Source organism: Rhinopithecus roxellana, chromosome 19 (assembly GCF_007565055.1).
Source record: "Rhinopithecus roxellana isolate Shanxi Qingling chromosome 19, ASM756505v1, whole genome shotgun sequence".
NCBI classification, from domain to species: Eukaryota; Metazoa; Chordata; class Mammalia; order Primates; family Cercopithecidae; genus Rhinopithecus; species Rhinopithecus roxellana.
Window position 1 is genome coordinate 21,074,285 of NC_044567.1, and position 24,900 is coordinate 21,099,184.

General features: G+C 48.3%; 1 protein-coding gene across 1 annotated transcript; it reads right to left on the reverse strand.

Annotated features, from left to right (window-relative positions):
• Window positions 1–23,753, reverse strand: DUSP14 (dual specificity phosphatase 14). The gene is made up of 3 exons (XM_030922629.1): window positions 23,647–23,753; window positions 2,983–3,073; window positions 1–1,326 (listed from the first exon to the last, which is right to left on the reverse strand). Exon 3 carries the CDS (start codon window positions 1,232–1,234, stop codon window positions 638–640), a length of 597 nt encoding a protein of 198 aa, XP_030778489.1. The 5' UTR covers window positions 1,235–1,326; window positions 2,983–3,073; window positions 23,647–23,753; the 3' UTR covers window positions 1–637.
• Window positions 23,754–24,900: the final 1,147 nt, after the last annotated feature.

Here is a 24,900-nt window from a genome sequence, read left to right on the forward strand (position 1 = left end):
TAATATGTTAAGCATATAGATTTATTAAAAATAATGCTAATATAATCCTGGGCACATGGATTCCAAGAGAGTTTTTGCAGCAGATTTCATTATAGTTACTTAACAGCTAAATAATAAGGGTGTATTTATTTTAACTTACAGAGTCACTAAATAATAAGAGGGAAAAGGAAAGAGTAGGGGCTAATCCAGTAGAGACTGAAGCTGGTATCAACCTTCCCTAAGCATCTGTCTGGTCAGCAGCCTGGGGCAAAGCTTGTCTCTAAAGGGTTGAGGCCCCAAAGTGATTTTTGCACTGAGCTCCTCCTGCACCTACCAAGGTGCCAAAGGGATGAGATTCAGAAGAGAGCAGAACCAAACAGTTTATTAAACTGTTCAAATTGGTAAAAATGATTAAAAGCTAAAGATCTTCATAAACACTATTCCAAAATGTTAATTTTAAAAATGACTAGCAATGTATGCATTCCCTGTATGTCCCCTCCCTCCCTCCCTCTCTCTTAAAATAAATTTGAACACCCAGTGTAAAAAACACTTGAGGGAGAACCAGAAGTCAGCCATTTGAGAAGACAGTGGAGAGGGAGCAGACGGCGGGGAACAGACACCGGTCCCACTCGGGCTGCTGACGCAGGCTTCGGTGGCACTAAAGCCCCCAGTAAGGCATCAGGTGTCGGGACTCCTTCTCATAGACATCGGGAACTATGCCGTAAGGTGTCTGTACCATTTTAACTGTCGACTTCCCAAAGAGCTGGCGCTCGTAGTCTATCAGCTGCCTCCAGAAGCCTACGTTGGGCCTGATGACAGGTCGCCGGGCTTTCACCCAGTTGTACGCCTCCAGCAGGCACACGTTGTGGAATTTCATCAGGTAGGCGATACAGAGCGTGGCTGAGCGGCTCACCCCTGCAGCACAGTGCACCAGGGTGGCCCCGTGCTTCCTGCTCACACTGTGGATCTTGTCAGCCACGGTGTCAAAGTACAGTCCAATGGGGGCGTGCGGCATGTCAGCCAGAGGCACTTTAACATACTCAAATTGGGGCCAGTTGAAATTAGGGATCTCAATGGTAGCATTAACAATGCAGGTGATGCCACGAGCCTGGAGGAGGTGCCGATTAGAGGCCACACTGCCTCTGCCCAGGAATAGAGAGGAGGTGATTTGAGCAATGCCTCCTATGTCTCCCTCGGAAATCATCCGAGGGGCCATGAGAGTCCTTGGTAGCGTGCTGTGACCTCTGGAGCTCATGAAGACGCCAGCAGTCACACTTGCATCGTTGGGGGCAAGACCAGAGTGTTTTATTTTCCTCCACCAAGGAATCCAAAATCACAGTCTCCTTCCTGCAAAATACAGGTATGTGTCAGTACTTTAAATGCTACTGATTCATCACAGCCTTCTGTCACGTTTGTCACATGGGAAGATTAGAGTTTTTTTATAATACAGTACAATCTTTCAAGGATACAGGCAAATCATTTTCTATCAATTAACAGTTAGGGGCCGGGCGCGGTGGCTCAAGCCTGTAATCCCAGCACTTTGGGAGGCCGAGACGGGCGGATCACGAGGTCAGGAGATCGAGACCATCCTGGCTAACACTGAAACCTCGTCTCTACTAAAAAATACAAAAAACTAGCCGGGCGAGGTGGCGGGCGCCTGTAGTCCCAGCTACGGGAGGCTGAGGCAGGAGAATGGCGTAAACCCGGGAGGCGGAGCTTGCAGTGAGCTGAGATCCGGCCACTGCACTCCAGCCCGGGCGACAGAACGAGACTCCGTCTCAAAAAAAAAAAAAAAACAGTTAGGAAAAGTCACCTAGGACACAAACATGTAAAATCAATGTAAAATCCAGCTCTCTGGTGACTGTCCAAAAAATATATACATATATGTGGGTGGGAGCTAGGCGTGTTGGCTCATGCCTGTAATCCCAGCACTTTGGGAGGCTGAGGTGGGAGGAATGCTTAAGCCCAGGAGTTCAAGACCCACCTGGGCAACACAGTGAGACCCCAGCTCTCCAAAAAAAAAAAAAAAAACTTTTTTTTTTTTAATTAGCTGGGTGTGGTAGTGCATGCCTGTAGTCCCAGCTACTCAGGAGACTGAGGTGGGCAGATCTCTTGAGCCCGGGAGGTCAAGGCTGCACCATCACACTGCAACCTAGGCAACAGGGAGACCCAGTCTCAAACAAAACAAAACAAAGGCCAGGCGAGGTGGCTCATGCCTGTAATCCCAGCACTTTGGGAGGCTGAGGCAGGTGGATCACCTGAGGGCAGGAGTTCGAGACCAGCCTGGCCAACACTGGGAAACCTGTCTCTACCAAAAATACAAAAATTAGCTGGGCATGGTGACAGGTTAGCTGGGCATGGTGACAGGCGCCTGTAATCCCAGCTACTCGGGAGGCTGAGGTAAGAGACTCACTTGAGCCCGGGAGGTGGAGGTTGCAGCTAGCTGAGATCGCGCCACTGTATTCCAGCCTGGGTGACAGTGAGACTCTGTCTCAAAACAAAAACAAAAGAAACCCAAACCAAAAACTATTTCCTATCATTCTGTGACAGTGTAAACACGGTGACATTTCCATGGAAATAATCGCGGGCAATCTGAAGGCCATGGTCTTCAAAGTTCGTTTCTGTAAATTAAATGAGCATTTCACCTGACCTGACCTTGCGTGTGGCTAAATAACTTCACCTTCCTCTGCCATTTAATTCTGAGCTCCACGATGAATCCCACTGGCTTTTAACGTCTGAACATCGCTATCCTCCCATTATTCCAGTGTTTGCTATTAAATGTCAATATATGTATTAGTAAGAGCAGAAAAGGAAGTTCTCAGTTTCCTGAGATTTCAGATACATCCGTTCCTCTCACCAAAAAAAAAAATCACAATGCTTTATCACCTGTGCCGAGTGGCAGGTGCACCTGCCCACACCCAGGGGACTGTCGGGAAGCCTTCAGGGATTTCAGTCACACGACAGCCTCCCCGGGTGCAACAGGCAGAGTGCTGGGCTACTCACTTCCTGAGGAGTCCAGTGTGCGCTGCAGCCTGGGTCTGGATCCAGAAGGTCCTAAGTGAGCAGTACTGGTGACAGTGGACACAAATCAGATCTGCGGGAAGACAAGGAGGCAAGGACAAAGCCAATCAGGAAGTTCCAAAGAAGTCCTCGCGGGCTTTCCCTACCACCTTGGGTTTGACTGGAATAGAGCCAGGAAGCGGAGGAAGGTGCGCTGAACACTTCCAGGTGTGCATTTAAAGGCTGCATCAGTAAGAAACACCAGCCTAAGTCTCAGCTTTTTTGTTAATGACACATAACCCGCGGTGTGACAAACAGAGTTTTGGCAATAACACAAGACAAATCTCCTCTTACGAGAGGAGATTCAGAGACCACAACCTATCTGCGAAATGTCCAGCACGGTGAGGACACAACACGGACTCGAGTCTCTTCTGTGCACCATCAGCCAGCCCGGCAGTGGGAAGGCCTGGGCGGCACCGCGGTGGGAGAACGCACAGGTCAGGTGTCGCGAGGGTGAGCCAAGCAGCCCCGTGCCTGAACACGAGGTGGAGGACGGTGTGCACCAGGAAGCTAAGGACAGGCGCAGCCAGGACATGGCAGATGAGGAGCAGGACCGCAGATGCAGCTGCAGTCAGGAACGCTAACTACAGGCGGTGCTGGTGTTCAGGATGGCAATTTGACATTTTCCTTCATTTGGTTTTCTTTTCCATGTTGGCCCTATTTTATTCATTTATGTTATATGAATGTCATAAAAAATGTGTTGTTCTACCACCTGTTCTCCTGCCTTTCCCAGGTAACTGTCAGACCTGTTGTGTTTCTTTACAGCTCTGTTGAGGTGTACTTGACATAGAAACTGCTATACAACTTGAGCAAGTACATAACCTGATGAGTTTTGACATATGTACACAACGGAGACACCAGGACATAATAATAAACACATCCATCATCCTGCTCAAAATGTCCTCATGTTTTTTAATAATCCAACCCTTTCTTGCGCTTTATCCCATTCCCAAGCAACCACTGATCTTTCTTGTCACTATGGTTTGCACTCTAGACTTTTACATCAATGGACTTTTCTATATTTATACTATATAAATACATATAGGCCAAGCGTGGTGGCTCACACCTGTAATCCCAACACTGGGAGGCTGAGGTGAGGCCAGGAGTTTGAGACGAGCCTGGCCAATGTGGAGAAACCTAGGTCTCTACTAAAAATACCAAAATTATCTGGGCATGTTGGCACACACCTGTAATCCCAGCTACTCGGGTGGCTGAGGCAGGAGAATCACTAGAACCCAGGAGGAGGCAGAGGTTGCAGTGGAGCCGAAACTGCACCACTGTACTCCAGCCTGGGCAACAGAGCAAGACTCTGTCTCAAAAACTAAATCAACATACACACACACACACCATACATATATATGTGTATATATGGGGGTTTTTTTGGTCTGGCTTCTTTCACTCAGCATAACTTAAACATTCACCCATGACAGTGGGTTATCAACAGTTCACTTCTTACTGCTGACAGTACTCTGCTGTGTAGAAACACCACAATTTGCTTATCCATTCACCTACTCATGAACCTGGGCTGTCTCTAGTTTAAAGCTATTGTGAGTACAGCTGCTATGAGCATCCACGTACAGGTCTTTGTGCAGACATATGCTTTCCTCTCTCGGTTCAATACCCAGGAGTGAAGGTCTGGTGCCCAGACCTTCCACTGCTAGGCTGGCTGATGGTGCACGGAAGAGACTCGAGTCCGTGTTGTGTCCTCACAGTGCCGGACATTTCGCGGATAGGTTGTGGTCTCACGTATGTTCAACATTTTAAAATGGTTTTTAAAAAGAGACGTAAAAAATTTTATATGTATATATATGTGTATATATAATACGTATATATATGTGTGTATATGTGTATATATGTATATATGTGCATATATATGTATATATATGTGTGTGTGTGTGTGTATATATATATATATATATATATTTTTTTTTTTTTTTTTTTTTTGAGATGGAGTCTGGCTCTGTCACCCAGGCTGGAGTGCAGTGGTGCAATCTCAGCTCACTGCAACCTCCACCTCCCGGGTTGAAGAGATTCTCCTGCCTCAGCCTCCTGAGTAGCTGGGATTACAGATGTGCACCACCATGCACAGCTATTTTTTGTACTTTTAGTAGAGACGGAGTTTTGCCATGTTGGCCAGGCTGGTCTCAATCTCCTGACCTCAAGTGATCCACCCGCCTTGGCCTCCCCAAGTGCTGGGATTATAGGCATGAGCACTGTGCCTGGCTCCATTTACAACTATTTCTATCATTATAATGCAGGGGCTCTCAAACCTGAGCATGCCTCAGAATCCCCCAGAGGGCTGTGCGCACAGACTGCTGGACCCTTCCCCAGCTTCTGATTCCATCCCTCTAGACTGGGGCTGGAAGAGCTGCCCTTCTGAGGTGAGGCTGCGGGTCGGGGGCACGCTCGAGAACTACTGCAGAGGTGAGTGCTGTGGCTCTGTCCACACTTCCCCGGCATGACTGAGGCACCAAGCATGCTGGTGCTAACAGCTCACAAGTCCCTCCTGGACACTGCCCTTCTCTGAAGGGAGCTGCCTCCTCACCCGAGACTAGGCCCTGCTTTGGGAGCCCACATCCCATGACTGGTTAATGCCACGAGACTACACAGAGCAGTCCACAGGTGGAATCACAGCATGGGGAGGAACGAGGACACAGTCCCATAAGGAAACTGCGCGCATGTGCGTTGGATGTGAAATATGAACAGGGCAGAAACTCTTGAGAACATCCTTTCCTACAGCAGAGCAGGGTCCTGCCACTTCCCAGTCTTCCCTGGCAGAATCCCACTGGTTTAAAAAGCAAAGTCACTGTGGTAATAAACACAAAATTAGGCCTTCAGGCTGCTGGGGATGACATTCCTCATTGTGGAAAATCTGGAAGATGCTAATCAAATTTCCAAGTAGGTTATCTAGTTGTTGTCTAATTAAGAGAGGCTTGGCTGTGGACGTGGTGGCTCACGCCTATAATCCTGGCACTTTGGGAGGCCAAGGCGGGCAGATCACTTGAGACCAGCCTGGGCAACATGGTCAAACCCTGTTTCTACTAAAAATAGAAAAATTAGCCAGGCATAGTGGCACATGCCTATAATCCCAGCTACTAGGGAGGCTGAGCCAAGAGATTCGCTTGAACCCCGGAGGCAGAGACTACAGTGAGCCGAGATCGCGCCACTGCACTCCAGCCTAGGTAGCAGAGTGATGCATCCTCCCAAATTACGCTGTCTAGGAAGCCACTTGCCTTCCTGAGGCAAAGGAGCCCAGGTTCCCTGTGGAAGCCGAGCTGATTCTGTTAACTTACATTTCCTGAGTGGTGCTAGGGTACTTGGTGCTGTAGGGAAAACAGATTGTGAGCCCTCGGGGCAGAATCCAAGTGAGACAGACACGTTGCTCCCTCCCTGCTGCCAGTCCATCTCTTTGCCAACAAACCTGCTTAAAATGCCAAAGCTGGTCCCAAGTTTCAGGAAAACAACTTCCGCCAGAGGGCATGCAGAGGGCACAGATGCTATAGATGCTTCTCTGACAAACACTCCTGAACCCCTTGACAGGTTGGAAAATACATGGTTCAGAAGGGTAAGAGATTTCAACTTGAGAAGTGAAACTAGGAAAAGATGCAAGGTGTCCGGATTTCTAACTCAGGTCCACACACTGCTTCTCTGCGGTGACTGCATGTGGCTGTGTTCTCATTACCTGCCTCGCGGCGCTCCACACCTCCAGCCAGCGCCTGCCACACATGCAAGGGGGTGTGGATCTGCCTGAGAAGGTGTTTCGGTGCTACTTACAGAAAGGCTAAGCCCAGATGGGCTGAGCTGCTCGTTTCCCCTAGTGCCAGAACAGGCAACTACTGCCACATCCTGGTACACCATTTGGTGCACAAAATGTCCCCCTGGCTGCAGAGGGTGGACCTCAGCAAGGAGCAGCCCCAGAGTAGGCACTACAAGAAGCCCTAGAGTCATCCAGTTCTAAGATCAGTAGAACCGGATGGTAAAAAAATAAAAAAACCCACGGGTATTACATCACAGGTGCATGAAAATCTCCTCAGTAAATGTGTCCTAGGAGACAGGGAAAGGAGATATGGTAGCAGAGTCTGACTCGTATTGGAGGGATCACAGATTGCATGGTGCTCTCAGAGTGAACATGCCATCCTACTGCAGGGCAACAGTCTCTGGGACGAAGATGACCAGGAAGAATGCTTAAGAATGACCACATAGGCCGGGCGCGGTGGCTCAAGCCTGTAATCCCAGCACTTTGGGAGGCCGAGACGGGCGGATCACGAGGTCAGGAGTTCGAGACCATCCTGGCTAACACGGTGAAACCTCGTCTCTACTAAAAAATACAAAAACTAGCCGGGCGAGGTGGTGGCGCCTGTAGTCCCAGCTACTCGGGAGGCTGAGGCAGGAGAATGGCGTAAACCCGGGAGGCGGAGCTTGCAGTGAGCTGAGATCCGGCCACTGCACTCCAGCCTGGGCGACAGAGCGAGGCTCCGTCTCAAAAAAAAAAAAAAAAAAAAAAGAATGACCATATCGGCCAGGCGCGGTGGCTCACGCCTGTAATCCCAGCACTTTGGGAGGCCGAGGCGGGCGGATCACAAGGTCAGGAGATCGAGACCACAGTGAAACCTTGTCTCTACTAAAAATACAAAAAATTAGCCGGACGCGGTGACGGGCGCCTGTAGTCCCAGCTACTGGGGAGGCTAAGGGAGGAGAATGGTGTGAACCCGGGAGGCGGAGCTTGCAGTGAGCCAAGATCGTGCCACTGCACTCCAGCCTGGGCAACAGAGCAAGACTCCGTCTCAAAAAAAAAAAAAAAAAAAAAAAAAAAGAATGACCACATCACTGTCTATGGTGTTCAACTTGGCCTTCCCAAGATGCTCTGGTAGTGGCACATGCTTCTTGGAGGAAAAACACTGGCTGGGGGGAGGGGGTAGGGCAGAGTGAAATACAGAAAGGAAGAGCTGTCCTAAACCAACCCCAGTGGCTGTTTGTTTTGGGGGGGTGAGGGAGATGGAGTCTCACTCTGTCACCCAGACGAGAGTGCAATGGAGTGATCTCTGCTCACTGCAACCTCGGCCTCTTGAGTTCAAGTGATCCTCCTGCCTCAGCCTCCTGGGTAGCTGGGATTATAGGTGCATGCCACCATGCCCAGCTAATTTTTTGTATTTTTTAGTAGAGACAGAGTTTTGCCACGTTGCCCAGACTGGTCTTGAACTCCTGACCTCAGGGTGATCTGCCCACCTCAGCCTCCCAAAGTGCTGGGATTACAGGCTTGAGCCACTGCGCCCGGCCTGGTTTGTTCTTAACCAGCTATAAGCAACGTCTCGTAGAGATGATGCTGGTCTTTCTGGATAATAAGCATCAAACAACACTAAGTACTGAACAAAATAAAAGATTAGTGCCTTCCCAGCGGGCCTCTAATCTCAGTAATGCATACACTATTAATAACACCTGATTGCTCCCTGCACTGCAGAGCTCCTGGGATGTGGGCATCAGCCTTGTAGCCTTGTGGTCAGCACTGGCATCCGTACCTGGAGCAGTGGGACCTGATACTCAGAATTGCTACATGGGGTCACGGCCTAATCACAGAAAGCATCCATCCTAGTGCCATGGAGGTTACTTTTCTTTTAAAAAAAAAAAATGATGACAACCACCGGACTCAGCAGTTAACTGAAATTCTATCTACGGCTTTTCTTTTCATGTTCAATCAACAGCAGAAAACGGACACAACAGTGCTTCAGATGACTGTGTAAAATGCTCTCACTAAAATACTTTCAGCTTTAGGAATTTCAGAGGGTCAGAGTATATACTGGAGAGGCCTACACTGTTACCTTTTTATATTCAAAAAGCTTATGCAATCACATTTTCTCCTTCTAATAAAGTAAATGTCTATCTAGTTCTTTTTGTTTTGAGACCGAGTCTCTGTTGCCCAGGCTAGAGTATAGTGGCACAATCTTAGGTCACTACAGCCTTGATCTCCAGACTCGAAAGATCCTGGGATTACAGGGGTGAGCCACCAAGTCCAGCCCACATTTCTGTTTTAGTAACGAAAATGACAATCCCAGCACTTTGGGAGGCCAAGTGGTTGTATCACTTTAAGCTCAGGAGTTGGAGACCAGCCTGGGCAACATGGCGAAACCCCATTTCTACCAAAACACTCAAAAACCAGCTGGGCCAACATGGTGAAACCCTGTCTCTACTAAAAATACAAAAATCAGCTGGGTATAGTGGTGTGCACCTGGAATCCCAGCTACTCGGGAGGCTGAGGCACTAGAATCACTTGAACCCGGGAGGCAAAGGCTGCAGTGAGCCAAGATCGTGCCATTGCACTCCAGCCTGGTTAACAGAGCGAGACTGTGTCACAAAAAATAAGTAAAATGTCAGCCAGGCACAGTGGCTCACAACTGTAATCACAGCATTTTGGGAGGCCGAGGCAGGAGAACTTCAACCCAAGAGTTTAAGACCAACCGGGACAACAAAATGAGACCCTTTCTCTACAAAAAAAATGTTAAAAATTAACTGGGCATGGTGGCACGCGCCTATAATCCCAGCTACTCAGGGAGCTGAGATGAGGGGGTCACTTGAGTCTGGGAAGTCGAGGCTGCAGTGAGCCATGAGTGTGCCACTGCACTCCAGCCAGGGTGACCCTGTCTCATATATACATATTAAAGTAAAACGAAGTAAAAGATACTCATAAATTGTTCCGTCACCTGGAAAGCTTTAGCAATTGTGGTAAAACATCTCAACACCTTCTACTTACTTTGGAGGAGGGGTCGTTTTTTGCTTTTCTCACTGTATTAACTAACTGATATGACAGTGTTATGAGATGAGGATAAATACAGACAATATACATAAAGCTAAAGACTGAGAATCACACTCCGGTTCAGCCACAGATAGTCCCTCAGTGTGACACGCAGCCACAGAGCCGCTGCCTATGTAGGTGTGACCAGACCAGCCACCTCGATGTCCGCAGATAGACCAGCACTCGTTCACACTGCATTTGCTGAGGTTAACAGAAGCTGATCTTTGGTTTTTTGTTTTGTTTTGTTTTGTTTTTTGAGATGGAGTCTTGCTCTGTCACCCAGGCTGGAGTGCAGTGATGCGATCTCGGCTCCCTGCAAGCTCCACCTCCCGGATTCAAGTGATTCTCCCGCCTCGGTCTCCTGAGTAGCTGGGACTATGCCACCATGCCTGGCTAATTTTTGTATTTTTAGTAGAGACAGGGGGTTTCGCCATGTTGGCCAGGCTGGTCTCAAACTCCTGACCTCAGGTGACCTGCCCGCCTTGGCCTCCTGAAGTGCTGGGATTACAGGCGTGAGCCACCACACCCAGCCCAATCATTGTAAGATACTAGCCAGCTGCTGGGTAGAGAATATGCCACAGCCCAAGAAGGAGAGGGGCAGTCCACTAGATAAGCAGGAAAAACCATGCCAGCATCATGACACAGATGCAAAGATCTGAAGAAGTTCAGTTCCACGTGATCAATTCACAGATTCTCCATGTTGGAAACAGAGTAGAGATAGCAAGAAGAGACCATCAATAACTATAAAAGGTGGAAGGTCTGCATTTATCTCGGTGCCATGAGGTAATGTGTTCACATCTGGAATTGAATTCTTGTATCTGGTCCTCACCCACCTTGGTGCTTAAATTACCTACCACTCATTCACACAACTGTCTTTCACTGAGTTTGTGCTATGCGGTCAACACCCTGAGTGCTGTTGTGACTGCTGCAGAATGTATTCCCCAGAGATGGCCACAGCATCTCCCATCTCACATGGCATTCTTACAGTGTAACCTTGTTTTTTGTTTTGTTTTTGAGACAGGGTCTCGCTCTGTAGCCCAGGCTACAGTGCAGTGGTATGATTTTGGCTCACTGCCACCTCTGCTTCCCAGGTTCAAGTGATCCTCCCACCTCAGCCTCCCCATGTAGCTGGAACCACAGGTGTGTGCCACCATGGCCAGCTAATTTTTGTATTTTTTATAGAGACAGGGTTTCCCCATGTTGCCCATGCTGGTCTCAAACTCCTGGGCTCCCATAATCTGCCCACCTTGGCCTCACAGAGTGCTGGGATTACAAGCATGAGCCACCATGGCCAGCCCTTACAGTGTAATCTTGACACTCCTCCCACCCAACACTGGGGCTGATGTCCCCTCATTTGAACCCTGAGAAACCTTTAACCTCAACCAAAAGAATACACTAAAGGCTGGGTGTGGGGCTCATGTTTGTAATCTCAGCACTTTGGGAGGCTGAGGCAGGACGACCGCTTGAGCTCAGGAGTTCGAGGTTGTAGGGGGCTATGATGGCGCCACTGCACTGCACTCTAGCCTGGGCGACAGAACGATGCTGTCTTTAAAACAACAAACAAGGCCGGGCACGGTGGCTCAAGCCTGTAATCCCAGCACTTGGGGAGGCCGAGACGGGCGGATCACGAGGTCAGGAGATCGAGACCATCCTGGCTAACCCGGTGAAACCCCGTCTCTACTAAAAAATACAAAAAACTAGCCGGGCGAGGTGGCGGGCGCCTGTAGTCCCAGCTACTCGGGAGGCTGAGGCAGGAGAATGGCGTAAACCCGGGAGGCGGAGCTTGCAGTGAGCGGAGATCCAGCCACTGCACTCCAGCCTGGGTGACAGAGCAAGACTCCGTCTCAAAAAACAAACAAACAAACAAACAAACAAACAAACAAACAAAATACAGTGGAAATGATGCTTCTGAGGCCAGAGTACAAACATGTCGCACACTGCTACCTTGTTCTCTTAGGACTTGCCTTTGGAACCCAGCTGCCATGCTGGGAGGAAGCCCAAACTAGCCCAACAGAACGACCACACGGAGACACCATGGGCATTTCGCTGACATCCCAACTGAGGCCCCAGCTGATACCCAAGCTCAGCCACTAGATATGTGAGTAGAGATACTTTATTATGATTACAGCTCCCAGTCATCAAGTCACCCCTAGGCTTTGAATCTCCCACCTGAGGCCTCAGACATTGTGAAGCAAAAGCAAGTTGTCCCTACTAGTGAGGTCCAAATTCCTGACCTCCAGGAATCTGTGAGTACAATACAAATAACCATTTTAGGCCAGGAGCAGTGGCTCAAGCCTGTAATTCCAGCACTTTAGGAAGCCAAAGCAGAAGGATTGCTTGAGCCCAGGAGTTCGAGACCAACTGAAGCAACGTGAGAAGACACTCGCTCTACAAAAAAAAAAAAAAAAGCTGGGCGTGGTGATGTGCACCTGTGGTCCCAGCTACATGGCAGGCAGGGGCAGAAGGATTGTTTGAGCCCAGGAGGTCGAAGCTGCAGGCAGCTGTGATTGCACCACTGCACTCCAGCCTGGGCAACAGAGTGAGTCCCTGTCTTAAAAGAAAAAAAACACAGGGACTTAAAAACAAAACAAATAGTTATTTTACAACGCATTTTAGAGCTGTGTGATGCAGCAATAGGAACTAGAGCAGGGATATACAGGTAACATAAGGCTTAACCCTGTGCTAGGATTTTGTCATCTAACAGCAATGACACAAGATACACATCCAAAAACAACTGAATAGCAGTAAGAGACGGACTACCATTGAGTGAACGAAACAACTGGTGCGAACTGGGTGCTGTAGCAACACAAACAGGATCCAAGCAAAGTAAACACAGCCCATAGCACTGAAAACCTAAGTTGTTTCTTGGGGAGTTGTTTTATAGAACGTATATCATGCTTTTTCTCCTCCCATTTCTGCCTTTCAAGAGCCCCCTTGTCCAGGCATGGTGGCTCACACCTATAATCCCAGCACTTTGGGAAGCTGAGGCGGGCAGATTGCCTGAGGTCAGGAGTTCATGACCAGCCTGGCCAACATGGTAAAACCCTGTCTCTATAAAAATTAGCCAAGCGTGGTGGTGGGTGCCTGTAATCCCAGCTACTTAGGAGGCTGAGGCAGGAGAATCATTTGAACCCGGGAGGTGGAGGCAGCAGTGAGCCAAGATCACTCCATTGCACTCCAGCCTGGGTGACAAGAAACTCCATCTAAAAAAAAAAGAGCCTCCTGTTTTAGACTGGCAATGGGGGCTATTCTCCATTGGAATGGAGAATACAGCCTTTTTCTACAGCCCTCACTATTCAACAAGTATGACCCAAGTCCCAGCAGCATTGATACCACCTGGAGGCTTGAAAGAAATGCAGAACGCAGGCTCTATACCAAGATCTACGGAATCGGCTACAGCAGGTTAACAAGATCCCAGGTGATCTGTATACACAGTTTTTAAAAAGTGCAAACTGAAGATTAAACTCATTAAAAACTAACTTAATACAATGTGAAAATCTGCCTCACTCTGCCCCCTCTGACCTATGGCAGCACGTTCGGGCGCCTGTCCCACGTAAGCCACATGACACTGCTCAGCCTCTCCCGGATCAGTATCATTCTGCTATCGCGGTTCCCAGAGACTCAGAAGTAAACGCAGGTTAAGAGGCTTTCCCAGACTCTACATAGAAAATTAGTAGCCCCGGCCGGGCGCGGTGGCTCAAGCCTGTAATCCCAGCACTTTGGGAGGCCGAGAAGGGCGGATCACGAGGTCAGGAGATCGAGACCATCCTGGCTAATACGGTGAAACCCCGTCTCTACTAAAAAAATACAAAAAACTAGCCGGGCGAGGTGGCGGGCGCCTGTAGTCCCAGCTACTTGGGAGGCTGAGGCAGGAGAATGGCGTAAACCCGGGGGGCGGAGCTTGCAGTGAGCTGAGATCCGGCCACTGCACTCCAGCCTGGGCGACAGAGCGAGACTCCGTCTCAAAAAAACATAAAAAATTAAAAAAAAAAGAAAATTAGTAGCCCCATTGGGACCAGAACCGTCCTTCCATGAGTTGTCCATTTATTGCTTAAGTCATACAATCGGACCACAACAGATCCATCCATTCAAAGTCTACCAAAATGCACATTTCATTGTGGGCGGGGCGGGGCGGGGCGGGGGGGGGGGTGGTGAACTGCGGGGGGGAGGGGAACTGCAGAGAGAAAGGAATTAAGGAAAATAAGGTCAGGTCGATGTGACTGTGCTTTACTTCTACAGTCTAGGGAGTAATGTCTAAGAATCCTAAACTGTTGGTGGTACAAGATGCTCTTCGGGTGTGAAATATCCAATAAAACACTTTCAAAAGTCCACAACTGTATTTCAACTTGTTCAGTGAGAACTGGAAACCAATTTGAGCAACAGCTTATATAAATAACACTTTAAAATCTCTTAGGAGTAAGTGGTAAAAATTAAATGTGAATCATATGTGCTTGGTTAAATGGTAAACTTTTATTTATGTAAGTCAGAACATCTAGAGGCAAAGCGCTTTAAAAAAAAAAAATCACATATCAGCAATAAAACCCAGGTAGGTATAAGTTTGCCTCAAAACTGTCAAAGTTACTACTGCCCTCTGAGAAGCAAAACCAGGAAATTGCAGAAAATGCAGCTCTTTTCATAAATAAGATTTCAGTCCTTACAAGTTCATTATTACTTTAAGGGGAGATAAATAACGGAATTTATGGCCGGGCGCGGTGGCTCACGCCTGTAATCCCAGCACTTTGGGAGGCCAAGACGGGCGGATCACGAGGTCAGGAGATCGAGACCATCCTGGCTAACACGGTGAAACCCCGTCTCTACTAAAAAATACAAAAAACTAGCCGGGCGAAGTGGCGGGCGCCTGTGGTCCCAGCTACTCAGGAGGCTGAAGCAGGAGAATGGCGTAAACCCGGGAGGCGGAGCTTGCAGTGAGCCAAGATCCGGCCACTGCACTCCAGCCCGGGCGACAGAGCAAGACTCATTCTCAAAAAAAAAAAAAAAAAAACGGAATTTATAAATTAGAAAAAAGTTCACAGGACTAAGAGCTCAGCAGTTAATAATTCACCCTTTGATCATCTCACCCTTTGATGTCTCACTGGACATATCAAAATCCTTAGAACTTCAGCAGTAAGCTGCAACCTTCACCCTGTGAGGACTTTCTTATACCTGGTCCAATTCCACATCTTTTAGTGATTTTATACCAAATTAACTTCATTTATAATGTACTGATAAATTAATTTCCCATTTTTCTTTACAAATCAAAGGCACCTATAATTACCACGCTAGAGTTTCTGAGCAGGGTGACGTAAACAGTTGAGTCTTCTGCTTCAGCTGGATGGAGGGAACTGACGAAGGCCATGCCCACTCCCACGCTGAGAGCAGTCCTACTGCACTGTGAGGGCAACTGGGTGTTTGCGCCATCCTACAGCAAAGGGAGGGATCAGGTTTTCAGCTGAACGAGAGGGGCCCCAAGGCAGAGGATCCTGAAGTTATTCCCTTGGCTTTCACTGAAAAAATACTGTCTTAAAACACAATATGACAATGTAATAGTTCCCTTTAGAAGACTACATTACTAATTATTAAAACATTTCTAGGCTGGGCATGGTGGCTCACGCCTATAATCCTAGCAGTTTGGGAGGCTGAGGCGGGTGGACCACCTGAGGTCAGGAGTTTGAGACCAGCCTGGCCAACATGGTGAAACCCTGTTTCTACTAAAAATATAAAAATTAGCCAGGCGTGGTGGCAGGTGCCTATAATCCCAGCTACTCAGGAGACTGAGGCAGGAGAATTGCTTGAACCCAGGGGGACGGAAGTTGTAGTGAGCCGAGATCATGCCACTTCCCTCCAGCCTGGGTGAAAGAGCGAAACTCCATCACAAAAAACAAACAAAAACACTTCTAGAGGGTCAAATGTGGTGAGTCACACTTGTAATCCCAGCACTTCGGGAGGCCAAGGCAGGAGGATTGCTTGAGCCAGGAGTTCGAAGCTGCAGTGAGCCAGGATCATGCCACCGTACTCCAGACTGAGCCAGTGAGACCCCATCTCTTAAAATCAAAAAATAAAAAAAATTTTAAAGTTTGCTAACTGATATGGTTAGGCTCTGTGTCCCCACCCAATTCTCACCTTGAATTATAATCCCCATAATCCCCGTGTCAAGGGCAGGACCAGGTGGAGGTAACTGAATCATGGAGGTGGTTTCCCCCCACGCTGTTCTCGTGATTGTAAGTGAGTGAGTCGCATGAGATCTGGTTTTATAAACGTCTGGCATTTCCCCTGCCTGCACTGACTGTAAGTTTCCTGAGGCCTCCCCAGCCATCTGGAACTGTGAGTCAATTAAACCTCTTTCCTTTATAAATTACCCAGTCTCAGGCAGTTCTTCACAGCAGTATGAGAATGGGCTACTACAGCAATCCTTGGCTGAAATTAGTAAGTTATAAAACCATCACAGCATAGCAGACGCACTTTTCAAAGTGTGGTCCCAAGGAGTCCTACACGAGAATTACCTGGGCTGCCTATTAGACTACAGAGTCCTAGACCCTACCCCAGACCTAATTAATCAGAATTTCCGGAAGTGAAGGCCTGGGAATTCATATTTCTAGCAAGTACATTTTTAGAAGGAATCTAAAAGTATTATTAAGAGTAATCTGATACTGTGGAAAAACATCAGCATTATCTCCTGTGCTTTCTAGGAGGATAAACGGAAAAAGAAACTCCATAAGTGTAATTTTTGTAAAAAAAAAAAAAAAAACTAACTAATTACTTTCAAATAATACAGTAGTCATCTGGATTTAAGATACAATCTAGTACACAAACAAGTTCCACCATTTCCATTTCGGATCATCTTTGGCTGAAAGTTTACAGCAAGTACTTGAAACTCTTTTTTTTTTTTTTTTAGAGACAGAGTCTCGCTCTGTCACCCAGGCTAGAGTGCAGTGGTGCAATCTTGGCTCACTGCAAGCTCCACCTCCTGGGTTCTCGCCATTCTCCTGATTCAGCCTCCTGAGTAGCTGGGACTACAGGCGCCTGCCACCACGCCCGGCTAATTTTTTGTATTTTTAGTAGAGAAAGGGATTCACCGTGTTAGCCAGGATGGTCTCAATCTCCTGACCTCATGATCCACCTGCCTTGGCCTCCCAAAGTGCTGGGATTACAGGTGTGAGCCACCGTGCCCAGCCATAATTTTCTACATGATTTCAATTTCTAAAAGTAAAAAATATTTTTAATAAAAGAAAATTAACACATAGTTGTCAGTCCAAGCCCTCTCTCCACTTCTGGCCTGAGCCTGCCAGTGCTCTTTATATAGGAGCCAGAATAACAAGTTAATTTGGGGGAGAGAATCATCAAAGATTTATAACGATGACACGAAGTGTGTCTTCATTACAAATGTTTTGTGTTTTATAATGAAACGCAAAGATGTAAAAGATTTAGATTTTAGCTAAATTGCCAAAATTCTTCATTATAAATCTTCCAATCTGTATGTAATTTGTATGTTGACAGTACTTTCAGAAGTTATTTTTATGAGTGCTTCCTTAAAACTTAAAGCAAGTTCAGGGCCAGGCGCGGTGGCTCACGCCTGTAATCCCAGCACTTTGGGAGGCCAAGGAGGGCGGATCATGAGGTCAGGAGATTGAGACCATCCTGGCTAACACGGTGAAACCCCGTCTCTACTAAAAAATACAAAAAATTTGCGGGGCATGGTGGCGGGCGCCTGTAGTCCCAGCTACTCAGGAGGCTGAGGCAGGAAAATGGCGTGAACCCGGGAGGCGGAGCTTGCAGTGAGCCGAGATTGCACCACTGTGCTCCAGCCTGGGTGACAGAGCAAGACTCTGTCTCAAAAAAAAAAAAAAAAACCAACTTAAAGCAAGTTCACCTCCTGGTCACCCTCCCAGGCAGGGAAGCCTGGTGCTAAGGCGCTCTCTGCCATATAATGTTTACTAGTCAACAGAAGCGGCATGTTCTAGTTAGGGAGTTTTCTCATATGTAGCCACACACCCAAAGACATAAGGAGTTCAAAAAAAAAAAAAACTCGCCCTAGGCCATTGACGCTGAAACTGTTCTGGGACAAAGACAGAAGTAAACCCAGCAGTTGCATATGAACTTCAAAAGAACCGTCTTGTCCCCTGAGGTTTCAATATGGCATGGGGTGTAAAAAGCTGATCCAAATGGACCTCTGGTTGCTCTAGGCCGGTGCAAGAACAGAATGGGGTGTGCCCGGGTGAGCTGGGTGGGCTGCATGCAAAAGGATATGGCTGTGGCCTCAGCCCTAGGCCTCCTCGCCCAGGCTGGGCTGCCCCTGCCCTGAAACAGGTGGACAATGGAGCTCCTTTGTGAAAGCTGCCCGCTGGAAGGTCGACAGGGTAACAAAGAACACAACAGGGCTCCTCCCCCATCACTCAGATCAACAGGTTCCCATACGAACGACTTCTTACTCCTCCTCCTTTGGGTGTCTTTTCTTGAAAACTTCTAATTTATCTGCATGTGGTTTCTAAAATTATGATCATTTTAGAGAATCTGAAAAAAAATCTTTACTATAATGAGCAAAAAGTCTTTGTGACTTATGTAAATAAAGACTGAAAATAGAGTGATTTAGCTATTTTCCAAGATGCTTTAGAGAAGAAATAAAAAGGATCCACAAATCTCAGTCTTTGTGCTAGTGTTCTTCCACCATCCCTCCAGCTAAAAAGGATTCCCGAGGTATTTTGTAAACCTACAGAATTGCATAACATTCCGCTCTCAGGGCAGAAACACAGCACATAATACTAGGCACATGGTAAGTACTCAACGAACACCTGAATTTAACAGCTGTTCTCAGGTGAACTGCCCATCTCTCCCCACACCCTCTCTCCTACTCCTCTTTCTCACATTCTCTCACTCTCTCACACACACACTTTAAATCCAGCTGGCAAAACTAAACACAGGCAATCAAAGTGAACCTGGCAACTCTGTTCAGAAAGCAGGAATTCAGGCTGGGTGTGGCACAGGCTGCAGTCCCAGCTTTTAGGAGGCTGAGGTGGGAGGATCCCTTGAGCACAGGAGTTCAAGGCCAGCCTGGGCCACATTGCTAGACTCCACCTCTTACAAAGCAAACGAACAAAAATGACAAAAACCCAACTCGAAGCTACTTCTACTTTCTCAGGTAAAGGAAAATTTGGAGAAAAATACATTTAAAAGATTTAAAGGCCGGGCGCGGTGGCTCAAGCCTGTAATCCCAGCACTTTGGGAGGCCGAGACGGGCGGATCACGAGGTCAGGAGATCGAGACCATCCTAGCTAACACGGTGAAACCCCATCTCTACTAAAAAAATACAAAAAACTAGCTGGGCGAGGTGGTGGGTACCTGTAGTACCAGCTACTTGGGAGGCTGAGGCAGGAGAATGGTGTGAACCCGGGACGTGGGGGTTGCAGTGAGCTGAGATCCGGCCACTGAACTCCAGCCTGGGGGACAGAGTGAGACTTCATCTCAAAAAAAAAAAAAAAAAAAAAAAGATTTAAAGGCTGGGTGTGGTGGCTCACATCTGTAATCCCAGCACTTTGGGAGGCCGAGGCGAGCGGATCACGAGGTCAGGAGATCGAGACCATCCTGGCTAACATGGTGAAACCCCATCTCTACTAAAAATATAAAAAAATTAGCCGGGCGTGGTGGCGGGCGCCTGTATTCCCAGCTACTCGGGAGGCTGAGGCAGAACAATGGCATGAATCCGGGAGGCAGAGCTTGCAGTGAGCCGAGATTGCGCCACTGCACTCCAGCCTGGGCAACAGAGTGAGACTCCGTCTCAAAAAAAAAAAAAAAAAGGTTTAAAAGAGTCATTGATTCCTGTAGCACAGAGTCTGTGATTACTTTGGAATTGCCAAGAAGCACGTGTTAGGGTCTGTGCACAGTGCCTCTTAAGGATTACAAACAGGCACACAAGCGTGTGATGTGAGTCTCGTCCTCAGAGGGTACTTTCACAAGGATAGGCCTGGGTTCCTGCACAATACACTGTCCTACACATTGAGGGTTGGGCACAATGGAAGCATTTACCAGAGGTAGGATTCATTCAAGAGCCTTAAAAGACTTCTAGGTACTAGACACTTATTTTTAGTACTTCATTTTGCATATTTAAAATTTCCTATAACTACTCATCTGTTCCAAAAAAAAAAAAAAGATTGATGAAAGGATTCCATTAGATATCTGTCAACCAAACACAGTAGGAAAACCACCTCTGGCGTTTGGGTGGTTAGTCCAAACCATATAACTAAATATAAATACGCTGGTACGTGACAGGCCAGGGATCAGACTACCCGGGGACCTTTATTCATTCATTCAGGAAATATTCAAGCATAATTGTGGTTAAACAGCAAATACAGTGACTTACAGACTCAAGGCTGACACCACTGAAGGAATGTAAATTGGTGCCACCACTTTGGAAACCAGGTATCAACTAGTAAAGCTGAAGGTATGCACACCTGACTCAGGGCTGTTCATAATCGCCCCAGACCAGAAACGACCCAGATGTCCATCAACAGTGGACAGGTAATTTGTGGTATGTTCATAAGACAAAAATGTACTAACTGGGCTGGGTGTGGTGGCTCATACCTGTAATCCCAGCACTTTGGGAGGATCCCTTGAGCCCAGGAGTTCAAGACCAGCCTGGGCAACATAGTGAGAACTTGTCTCTAAAAAAATTAAAAAACAAAAACAACTACAGGCATAGGCAACAACATGGATAAATCTTTTAAAATAGTATGCTGCAGAAATTCAAACAAAAAATTATATATGTGCGTGTGTATATACATACATACACACACATACACACACACACACACACACACACACACGATGCCGACCAGAAAGGATTCACAAGCGTATCTACTTTTAGTTTGCACTGAGGTTAAAAAACAAAATAAAACTATGTCAATTAGGGATTTATATTTAAGGGATCAAAACTATAGAAAAGAAGGAAGTGATTTCCATAAAAGTCAGAGTAGTTTCTGGCTAGAACCTCTGGGGGAGGGGGAGAGTGTGGAGTGAGATTCTTGACCTGCAAGACAGTTACACTTAGGTTTTCGTTAAAATAATCCATCAAATTATCCATGCATAATTCACAATTCAATAAATTTAATGTTGATTTCTGGGAATTCAGAGCCATGACAGCAATTCTGGCCAACCCTCTCTGAATGTCACTTTTTGCTGTCAGTTTCATAAGGTCAGAGACCGACCTTATTTGCCTTCTTCCTCTGTATTCAGGCACAGCACCTTTAGCATGGTAAAGTCCTCGGTAAATGTATAATATATAAATCCACAGACTCCTGACATGAATTTTGTTTTAACCCATCCATTTCCTGAAATTACTGATTTGAAGAGTGCCCACATTAACTTTCCTTTGTCTTCACCCAGGTGAAGTGAAGCTTTCATAAATAATAAAGCCATCTTAAATGTTAGCTCTGTAAGTTTATACCCAGGCCTCGGTTGCTTTAGCAACTCTCCCCGCCTTCCGCTCCCTTTGACGTTTCTTTATAAGCAAAGATACTATGCTAGTAGTCCTAGATTTTTTTTTTTAATAGGAAAAGTTTTCTTCTGCACCTAAGAGTAAAACCTAGGATCGTAGTGATTCTACTGCTTTGAAGTTGTTTAAAAAGGGGTAATTTGCCCCTTGCCCTGAGAAGTAACACCGTCTATCAGGATTATTAAAACTTTACGAACAGTTGTACTTAAACACGTTACTTGTTCTTGACAGAAGCCAAATCTTTATGAACAGGACAAGTCAGTTTTAAAATAATTAATTTCAGTTAAAAAACCACTTTGCGCAAACAGACATCTATAAAAATGCTTAGAAAAGTCTAAAAAGATACACACAAACCGGTAAAGACGCACTCGGCAGTTACTTTTGAGAAAGAGGTTCAAAAGAAAGCTTTAACCTTATTAGTAAAGTTTAAATGTCACAGAGGATGGTTAATGTATTCCTTGTGATTTTGGGAAAAGCATTTTTAATCCATTTTGCCTTAAAATCCCAATTGCAAAGGAACCGATCAAACACAGCCCTCCCTAAAGCCCACCTTTTAAAAACATTAAAGTCTTAAAGGATTTCCTGGACTTACATACTTGGCTAATTTTTTACGATATGAATATATATTTACGCCATTCTATTAATTATTATTACAAAATTCATACCTGCAGTCAACCGATATGAAAGCTTTCAGATGAGAACTCAGGACAGACACATTCAACACTGACATTAAAACGACTTGGAATGAAGGAAACTGTCTCCAGTTTTATGGGGGAAAGCCAAAAATATCAAGCAACTACCTCTCCTCCCCCAAGCGTCAGAAGATGAGTCAGAGCTGGAGGCAGGAATAGGGCCCATGTGTCAAGCCGCCTGTGCAGGGCTCCTTCCTACCTCCTCGTGGCAACCCTCGTCCCTCCCCCAGGTCAGGGTCTCTGCCCCGGCCTGTCCCTGATGTGAAGTGTCCCTGATGCGAATTCTCAGGCGTCTCTGGCGAAGAAAAGGCGTTCACTGTGGGGGTGCCTCCTTCCCTGCGTTTCTCAAGGGAACCAAGACTGGGGTCCTTTATGAGTCCACAACAACTAACAATAACCAAATTGCAGCTCAAGGGAGTGGAGCTTCCAGACACACGCACGACTCTGCAAAGAATACAGCACCTTTGTTCCCCTGTTTTTAGAGAGCAGGAAGGAAATGAGCGGAGAGAAACTGTGACTTGTCCAGTGTGACTTAACTTTGTGGTAGAGCTGAGTCTCAGGCCTGGAGCTGCCGGCTGGCCTCGGCCTCTCTGACTCTTAAGTGCTCTGTAGAATGTCAGGAAAGACGGTCCAACATTCCATTATACTTCTGAGTGGCCTTAGGGACTAGGAATTCCAGGAGACTCTGGGTTAAATCTCTTGGTCCCTATTCCTTTAAGGTTACTAAGGAACCCGGAGTTTGCTCTTCGCCTCCGTTTGTACATCTGTAAAACGGGATGGTAATGCTCTCCAACCCCCTCTCTTAAAAAACCATAATGAACAGCTAACGAATTAACACACGTTAAATGTTCGGAGGTCCTGCTGGTTAGAAAGTACAAGATGGCTAAAAAAAAAAAAAAAAAAAATCCCTGCATAGTACAACTGCATTTGTAAGTCGCTCCTCCTTCCCTAGCCTCTGGGATGCCCAGTTACCATAACACTGGCTGGTACCACTGGCAACATCCACCTAAATAAAGTACAGTTATACAATCCACTTAAGGCGGCCACAGCACGCACCTCCTCTCTACACACAACAACTCAACTTCGCTCCGGAGCAAGGGTACTTAGGAGAAATAAAAAGATGTTAGCGCCGCGCACACCCATCTACCACCGCAGAAGAAGACTCAAGTTGGAGACTTGGCATCGCTGAAAGTCAAGTTGCTTCTATCCATGCACAAGAAACCTCCGGGAGATGCAAAAAGCCGCGGCGCGCTCCAGAGCGGGTGGATGCCAGCGGGACGGAGCGGCCTCCGCGGGGTTGGCAGGCGGCGGAGGGGAGGCGCGGCCGAGGATGCTGGAGCCCCGGGGCACAGGGACAGGGTCGCGGAGGCGGCGCAGCGCGGCGGGGGAGCGGCAAGGGGCGCACGCCCAGGGCTGGCAAGGGTGCGCTGCGGGGGTTCCCGGGCCTCTCCTCCCTGCGCCGCCCCGAAGAGTCAAGGACCGCCGGGGAGCAGGTGGGGGCGCCGGCACAAAGTTTCCAGAGGCGGGGTCGCGCGGGCCTCTGGGTGCCCCCTGCGCCCCGGGACCCGAAGCGCGAAGTCCCGCCTTCCCGCCCCCACCCGAACAGCCTCCCCACAACCCCCACCCCGGGCCTGCGGGTCCCCTACCGGCGCGGCGCGAGTCTCGGATGGGGCTGCGTCCTACTGCGCGGCCACCGGCTTCTGCGGGCTGAGCGCCGCGCGCGCCGCCTCCTCTTCCCTCCGCCCGCGCCCGGGGCGGGCCGCGCGCACGCTCCCTGCGCCTGGCCGCCCTCCCCCGAGGTGGGGGGACGCGACGCGGGGCGGGGGAACGCGCCGGGCGGCTGGAGGCGCGCGTGCGCGCTAGGTTTCTGCGCCGTGCGGGGTGGCCCGGGCGCGCCCCGAGCTCCAGAGGTAGCCGCCGCCTCCAGGGCGCCCGTCTGTCCGAGTCCTCTGGTCTTTTACCCTGCCTCACACACGGACGACCCCTCGCTTCCCCAGTCAGCGCCTGCCTACGAGCCGGGCTCGAGGCGGGCTGCGGGGGCGCTCTGCTGGGGTGCTTTCGGAATTGGAGAAGATTAAAGGCGAGAAAGCAAATCCGATACAGGAGTGAAGCCGCCGCAGGTGGCTAGCCCCGGCCTCGACCCCCCCCGCCCCCCACTGCCTCCCCAGCCCGGAGAGCCCGGGAGTTGGGACCCAAGAGCGAAGGGAAAATCAGTAGCGCGGCAGTCCCTGGCTGACCCTTGCTGGAACAGGTACGGGCAGCCGTGGCACCCGAGACCCGGAGGAGGTGAACTTCCAACCTCCATGCGCATCTCCGCCTGCTCCTGCCACGCCAAGGTGCCGTCCGAGTCTGGGAGCCCACACCCACCGCCCGAGCCCCCGAGGCAGGGCTGGGGTTCTCCGGAGCACAGGCGGGACACAGGCATTCACTGATGGCTCATTTGCTGTGTAACTCTGAGGGTCTTTTAAAATTCAGCTCTGCCCATCTGTAACATAAATCGGTGCGAAACGGACGTTTTCCAGCACAGCCCCGCCTCCCCTCCGCCTCTGGCAGGTGAGGGGAGACACGTGGGAGGCAAAGCGACTTCCTCAAGGCTCTGCCGTGAGTCAATGCACCTAAGAGTCCTGACTCCGTGCCCAGTCCTTGACTCACCAGCCCCTGCTCCTCGCCGTTGCAAATCGTTGGCCTCAGAATTGCTGAGCAGTCAAACGAGTAGGCATGGGTTTGCGGGGAGGGGTGCGGGGGAGAAGTAAAACCCGCGTTTGGGGTTTACATCTCCTGATGTCTTCAACCAAAAGCTTTGAAGCTTTTTCATGTTCTTCCCGATCTCCACTGCCCAACCGGCTTCAGAGTCATACGGTGCGTGCTGGAATATCTAAAAGTTAGTGACATTTTAATGA

Excerpts from the sequence above, each read along its gene's own strand:
- DUSP14 (XM_030922629.1), bottom strand. The coding sequence starts at position 1,234 with ATGAGCTCCAGAGGTCACAGCACGCTACCAAGGACTCTCATGGCCCCT.